This window comes from Montipora foliosa, chromosome 11, assembly GCF_036669935.1.
Source record: "Montipora foliosa isolate CH-2021 chromosome 11, ASM3666993v2, whole genome shotgun sequence".
NCBI lineage: Eukaryota > Metazoa > Cnidaria > Anthozoa > Scleractinia > Acroporidae > Montipora > Montipora foliosa.
In genome coordinates this window covers 9403160-9410659 of record NC_090879.1, presented here as the reverse complement: position 1 = coordinate 9410659, position 7500 = coordinate 9403160, and the positions used below count along the sequence as shown (strand labels likewise).

Sequence of the window (7500 nt, the reverse complement as noted above, 5' to 3'; positions counted from 1 at the left end):
ATATATGGCTTTAGCCATTTCAAGATTCACTGAATATCGGCTCTTTGCCCCGTTTTGGCTCCTACCAGGACGCCCTTGATGTACTGGATACTGACAGGCTGTTCTGGGTCGCCAGAACTTCCCATACGTATGCCTGTGCTTGGCGGATGGGAACATTTGCGCGACACAAGCGACTCGTCTAAATCACAAAGGCTGTGACGATATTGCGTTGTTAGTAGGAGCCAATCAGATCTTTCTATTTACATGTGCTCGATTTAGCTTGTTATTGTCTCTGGTCTTGGACATGACCGCTTGTAAGTTTCTAGTTCGGTCACTCAGGTCATTAAACCAGTTGAGTTTATGTACTTTGAGTCCTCACTTTTCAAAGGCCAGCCCTCGCCAAGATAAGCTGTCCCTCTGTTATGGTCTCTCGTGACAAATGGATGGAAGCAAGGTGACTCTCTATGGAGTCATTGCATTGAAGTAAGCTAATGATACCGATGTTCCTCTTGAGTCCCCACAAAGGTCTGTACACGTGCGCGATAGAAAGCACGACATTTTGTTTTGAGATAAATATCCGTTTAATTCTGATTTGTCAGACATGGTGGCAAAATTTAATCACGCAAGCTAGCCTTTAGCCAAAACTAACACTACACAAATAGCACTGAAATTCCTTGCCAAAAATACTCCTAACATTAAATTACAAAATTGATACTAAACGAGGCCACCAAAATTAGTTACAAAATTGCTTATTCCTGTTGATGGGCGGTCGCTTAAATGGGTAATACAAAAGCGAAAATTGATTTTTTGATAATTCTTGCCGCGCAAACATCTATATTGATATCAAGAGGATAAGATAAGTGAGCAATCCATTTTAATGTCACATGGTCAATTTCAAATTTTTACCCAATGATTGGCCAGGAAGTAATATGACAATGGCACGTCATTTTGGCGTCTCTACTATGGGAGAATCGCGATACTTTTTTTTTTTTCGCATATTGCAAATAAAAATCGTCTGAACAAGCTGTTGGCAAACAAGACATGTATCGAAGTGGTTCACATTTAATACACTCGGGTATTTTGCTTATTTTTCTTATAATGTTACCTCTCCCAGAAACCCTGCATTTTATCTGTCCACTGGTAAATGGCGCGTGCGAATGACTTACGTTTGGTGTCGTATTTCTGTGCCTTCTATGTAATAGTGGAATAAAGCTGTAAAAAGTCGTCTTGGGATTTTGGCCGCATAACCCAAATCCTGCGTGTGAAATGAAATACATTCGGCTAGTCAGGAACATCGTATTCAAGTTACTCTGCAGGCAAATTGAATCTTTCCCGGTATCCTAATGGCGACACCCGCGACAGCCATGTTTACTTACGTTAGCGTCATCAGGCTTTTGCCTGACCGCTATTTTTTACGCGGCAACAAACTGCAAAATCTTTTTGTTTGCTAACAAACCTACGGAAACGCAAACTACGCAGGCTGGGTAAGGATAATCGTCGGTTTTCTTTTTTCTTTTTAATTACTTTTCATTCAAACTATACATGATGAGGCAATTAAAATCGAAGTTTTCTTTACGCCTTAAATTAATTCACTAGTTATTGTCAAAAACAAAAACCATCAACCCCATGGACGTAATGGCTACTTTGTCTTAATGCGCCAGAATACTTTAAAAACAAGAACCCTAAATAATATTTGACTTGCAGAAGCGTCTTCTGAGCAATCAAGCACACAAAAACGCGCGCTTGGGCTGAAAAACAGGCTTAATTCCGATGAAATTGTACACCCTTTTACGATAACTGACGCGTAACTGCTGTAAGACGAGCAAGCAAGGCAACGCGACTTCATTATAAAAATGTCGTCAAATACCATTTTAATACTGAGGTCTTAGTATTTTTCGGTGCGGTACCCGGGGGGGAGGGGGAATGCTTAACAAAGTTTAATACGGGGAGGCTCCGCCTCCGTCCCGAAGTCCAACCCCTTACCCTTTTTTGTATACCATTTTGGTAGAAAAGGTACCCCTTTTATATACCTTTTATTGGAAAAAGGTACCCCTTTCACATAGCTACTTTACGAAGTCTTGTTTTCATTTTCATGTAGTCCTTAATAAATAAACCGACACAGCCATAAGGAGCGTCTATTCGAAATAATATAATTTAAAGGCCCTTTTAAATACCTAAATGACCGATTTCCCTACCCTCTGAACATGGACGAAGTCAGCGAGTTTATTCTTCGCCATAACACCAACCTGGCGTTTATTACAGAAACATGGCTGAAAGATTCTGTGTCAGATGGCGTTGTACAAATTCCCGGGTTCGCTGTGGTGCGAAAGGACAGAAAAGTAATTGATTATGGGGGTGTGTGTGTGCTTATATCCAGGAAGGAAATTGCAGATACAAGCAGTTAAAAGATCTAAATTGCTGTAAAGATCATGAATCCCAGTGGCTCTAAGACCGAATCGTCTTCCGCGCGGGTTCTCCTGTATTATCGCGGGTGTAATATACCATCCCCCAAAGGCTGACGGATCGTTAATTCGCGATCATTTATTCCGGTCCTTCGCCTTAACGGAAGCACGTTATCCTAACTGTGGCCTCTTGGTAACCGGGGATTTTAACCGTCTAAACATCGATGGTTTGCTAAACCACTTTCGACTGAAGCAAATAGTCAAAGTGCCGACAAGAAAGAAAGCTACGCTGTACCTAATACTCGCCAACATGCATGAGTATTATAGCCCCCCACAAGCATACCCACCGTTCGGGCTGTCCGATCACAACGTTGTCGTGTCAACTCCTATGGACGGAAAGCGCAACATGAACAGCAAAAAGGTTACCATTAGGCGTGACTTGCGAACAAGCAACAAGGCGGCGTTGGGTAGATATCTAACGCAGGTAAACTGGTCCTTGTTGTTCACTCCTCTGGTGAGCTGTGAAGAGAAATGGCAAGTCTTCCTGGACGTCATACATTCAGGCCTTGATACCATCACGCCTACCAAGCCAGTCAAGATATGCACGGCCGACGTCCCTTGGATGAACGAGAGTTTGAAATCTCTTATTATAAAGAGACAAGCGATTTGGCTAGCCAGATTAACATCGAAGGATTATCAGAACTGCCTTTCAAATAGCAAGCCAATGCCATCAATTCCGCTCTCCTCAAACCGCTCGGGGAGTATAAACTAACAGCTCCTCTTGAGCGGATTCCTCTCCAGTCCGACTCGCCCGAGATCTTAAGGTTAAAAGAGCAGCGCGTGCAAAAAGCACTGGAGGTCCTCAATCCAAGGAAGGCATGTGGACCGGACAGAACACCCAACTGATTGCTGAAAGAATACTGTGATATGGTGGCCTATCCCATCACGGAAATCCTGAACGCCTCCTACGCCAAACAGCGTCTTCCTACCATCTGGAAAATGGCTGACGTGACCCTCCTTCCTAAAAAGAAACGAGCGGTCGACATCAAATAGGAATTGAGACCGATATCCCTGACCCCCTGTACTTCTAAAGTGGCGGAGGAGTTCGTTGTGGATGGTTGCGTGAAACCCGCGGTCATGAGCGTCCTTGATGACAACCAGTACAGAGCCATTCCAAATTCTTCAACTACAATGGCGCTAATCAGCATGCTGCACAGCTGGTCCTTAGGTACGGACGGAAACGGAGCCACCGTAAGAACATTGTTATTGGACTACCGTAAAGCGTTTGATTTAATAGATCATAGTATACTCGTTAGAAAGTTGCGTAACCAGTGTAAATTACCAGCTAGCATCATCAACTGGATTATAGCCGGGATCTTTAACGTCCCACAGATTTTTATGAACATTGAAGGGTTGTGAGAAGGGGCCTACGGTTTAAAGTCCTTATCCGAGCTTGAAAGTCTAACTATTTGCGGATGTTATTACAAAGGCCGCACTTTATCCTCAGTTATCTTAAGACCCCGACTGTTGGTCCGGCCGGAGTCGAAATCACAACTTCCCGCATGACAGCTTGATGCTCAACCAACTGAGCCACCGGTGCGCGGTGCGCGGTGCGCGGTGCGCGGAACTAGTAGAACGATCCTCATAGGGGGTCCATTTATTTAAAAGCAAGTGCTTCATTCCGATTGCCTTGCGAAAGGTACAGTAAGTATCGTTTGATCTCGGTTGCACTCGGTTTGCGTGATTATTATGCCGAAGCAGAGAAGAATGTTATCATTCTTTGGTCGAGAAAACAATACAAACGAAGAACAAAGACCACAAAGCGGCAACACTGGTAATGAAGATAAGTCGACCGATAATGATGAAATCGAACCAGAGGCTAAAGAAGCGAAGAGAAACTTCAATCTAACTCTTTATAATTCTGTTGTAAGACACAACTCTTTCATCTGAAAAAAACTGCAAGAGAACGTAGTCTTAAAGGTTAAAGGAACGCTTTGTAAATGAAACGAATATACACTCTCCTTGTTTTACAAGAACGCTTAATATTTGGTTTGAGGGTGAATATTAAGACATCGTACACAGTAAAGCATGAGACTGGTTTGAAATCTTCTACAAAATCTTTTTTGTTCACCTACCCTTGTTATGCCAGAAAAAGTGTAATACCCATAGCGACCAATTTGGGATGTCTCCCCTCCTCTCCACTACACACCTCTCCCCTCCCCTCTTCTTTCCTTTAGAATGATTGTACAACAGAATCAATCAGAATCTAAAGAAACTGATATCACTATAAGCATCACTTTTTTCAGTGAACATGCAACAACACTCTCATTCCACAATTCCAAAATATAATTAACTTCCTGAACTTTTAATGCAGGAATGAACAGCAAGACAGAACTTTTTGTACATAATTTTGTAAATCTTGCATGGATATTGCCAGAACAGATTTTTGAAATGTGAATTTTAATTCCTAACATGGGGGTTTTTTGAGGCTATAATTGTTTTGTTCTTTTTATCTTTTGAAAAATGAGGTTGATGAGTTGTTGTACACCAGGCAATGTAATCTGTGTGGCCTTAGGTGCATATCATTCTACACATCACTCCACACCATCATAAAAATACAGGATTTCACTTCGCTGTTGGAGCATATTCTTGTCTTGCCTTCACTTGAACAAATGTCCTTCTCTCCCAGCAGCCATCTTCCACCAGAATACCAGTCAGCCACCCACCATACACACAGCCAGTGTCCAGTCCTGTTGCCAGTGGGTACTGTTGAATGCCACGCCGAGCATCATGCCCAAATACAGCATGCTCTGGCCCCTCCCATGCTGAAGCCCACGGAACACCAACTGCAATATCAGATGAACCCTGAAGTTGTTCTGGAATATAATTCCTGAGGGTTACCATATCACAATGTCTTTGGTTTTCAAGCCTGACTCCTGGCACCAAGCCGCCATGAACTACTATCAAACTCTTGTTATCTTTCAGAGGAATCGTGATCGTGTATGGCAGTTGCTCCAAGTACTTTTCATCATCTAATTCCATGTCAAAAATCCATTTAAATTTCTCCCGAACTGCCTCGTTCTTCCTTCGGTGGTTGATTTCTTCCAAAGCTGACTGATCGTGGTTCCCTCGGACTGAAAAAGCTCCAATCCTTCGAGCAAAACTCACAGTTTCAACGTTCTTTGGCCCTTTATTGACAAGATCTCCTGTCAGGATTATTGTTGTCTTTTCATTCAAAGCGTTGCATCTTTCCAGTAGTTCCTTTAGCTCGTCGTAGCAGCCATGCACATCGCCAATCAGAAGAAGGCGTCTCCTTAACGCAGAAAGTTGGAGGGTGACATGAGTTCTTTCCGGGAGCAGCGAGTGAACTCGAATGTTTCTACAATTAACTTCTGGCAGAATGCGAAAATGCAGCAGCAAATCTTTGACTGTCTTTAAAACTAACATCATTATTCCCAACATTGCTCCCGCCCCTGGAGGAAGAATTCAATACACCAATAACAATATGAATTCAAGCAACTGGAGGAGAGGAAGCCTTGCGAAAGCTGCCATATTTGTTGGAAAGGCTGTGAGGGACTGGGCACATTCGTGCCCAGTGCCCCGGTTGAGCTAAGAAAGTCGCCAAAAAATTACGAACAACTAACTGATCGACAACAGGGCTGAAAAACGTCTGCGCATGTGCTAGCTGTCATGGCGCGATCGATTGCGTGCGGCCTAAGTACCACAACAATCCTTATGAAAATGGCGGCGTTTTCGAAAATTCTCGTGTAGGCCCCGGTGTTTTGTAAAAAAGGAGCGTTTAACTGAAAACGGGAGTTTGACGTTTTCAGAAGAGGTCCGTCGAAAATAGGTCTTTCCACACCGTTTTGTACAAAAGGGTTTAAAGTATGTACAAAAGGTGAAAAAAGTGCGGAAACTCGATAGTTTTTTGCGCGAGCTTTATCGATTGTCCATCGGAGAGATGAGTTACGTGGGGTTGATATGGGTTACGTTTACTTTGTTGTTGCTGAGGTGTTATGGAAAGCCCACGGACCGTATTTGTTGGTTTGTAAAGCGAACAAGAACTGGGGAAGAATGCCAAGGTCTCCTGAGGCGGTTTGACGAGGCCATTGCCCGATTTGTAAACCGAGATTTAAATTGTTGGGCCTGTACTCGGCACTGGATGTGAGCAAGCCGTGAAGCAAACGAGTATTGTTCCTCTCCATTTCTTGAACATTCCACGCAGCTGTCTAAAAGAAGCATCCCGAAGAGATTTTACCATCTATTTGATAGGTTAGGAGCTAACACCCACAATTATCGGCCAGGGATACGCTGGTGAAATAAAGGCGCTACGATAGCACACAATGCTTTATCAAAGCAGTCTGATTACATTCCACCAAAGGTCAGTGTACAAATGTTTATTCTCTTCCTCATTTTATTTTTATCCAGAAAATTAAGTCTTATATACTAAGGGGATATGAAAATTAATACAAAAAATATATGTGTAATAAATAAATTAATTAAAATTTAAAAAAACATTTAATTAGTTAATTTATTTGGTGTTACATAAAACAAAACCTTCGTACTGCGTTTTTTATTATTTTTATAACCTTTTTTATTGTTATGCTACTTTCTATAATTTTATATTTTAAAATGTAAAGTGCTTATGAATATTTTATACAATTAGCGCTATATAAAATTTAATTATTAATTTTTTTTTTACCGAATGACTTCAAAGGTCAGGACAAAAATATTTTTAGAACCAGTCAATAATATTGCTTGGCTAAGAGCACCAACTCCACCTCAACCAGAGCACATTTGCCCAACAATAAACAGGTATACTAATAAAAAAGCACAATTTTATTCATATCAAACAGTGTAACAATCATGAAAAAAGCACAGGAATAATTGTCTTGGTGTGTATCTTAGTAGGACACTTCTTCAAAGAATTCCAATCATCTTGAGACAGCCCTGGAAAACAAAGAAAATACACGTTCAGCTTCAGGTACACTACCAAGCACAATTTTTGTATAGAATTGATGCATTTTGTTTTACAAAATGGCCAGGCTCATACTAAGCTGTAAAGGAAAACAGCACGTGACTTAAACTAAAGCAAGGCACAGAAATAATATAAAAATTT

The 7500-nt window shown here is 41.7% G+C and overlaps 1 protein-coding gene, 1 long non-coding RNA gene and 1 pseudogene across 3 annotated transcripts in view; 1 reads left to right on the top strand and 2 right to left on the bottom strand.

Moving 5' to 3' along the window:
• The first annotated feature begins 2183 nt into the window (after positions 1–2183).
• On the top strand, positions 2184–3153 carry LOC137976643 (uncharacterized; annotated as a pseudogene).
• A 1748-nt stretch (positions 3154–4901) lies between these two features.
• LOC137976363 (bis(5'-nucleosyl)-tetraphosphatase PrpE [asymmetrical]-like) lies at positions 4902–5925 on the bottom strand. The gene has a single exon (XM_068823700.1). It carries the CDS (start codon positions 5841–5843, stop codon positions 5007–5009), a length of 837 nt encoding a protein of 278 aa, XP_068679801.1. The 5' UTR covers positions 5844–5925; the 3' UTR covers positions 4902–5006.
• Positions 5926–7122: 1197 nt separating this feature from the next.
• The window catches only part of LOC137976102 (uncharacterized), a 2310-nt gene continuing 1932 nt past the window's right edge, over positions 7123–7500 (bottom strand). For both annotated transcript variants that reach the window (XR_011117695.1, XR_011117694.1), the window contains one exon: positions 7123–7331. This is a non-coding gene — a long non-coding RNA (uncharacterized lncRNA). The remainder of the gene's footprint in view (positions 7332–7500) is intronic.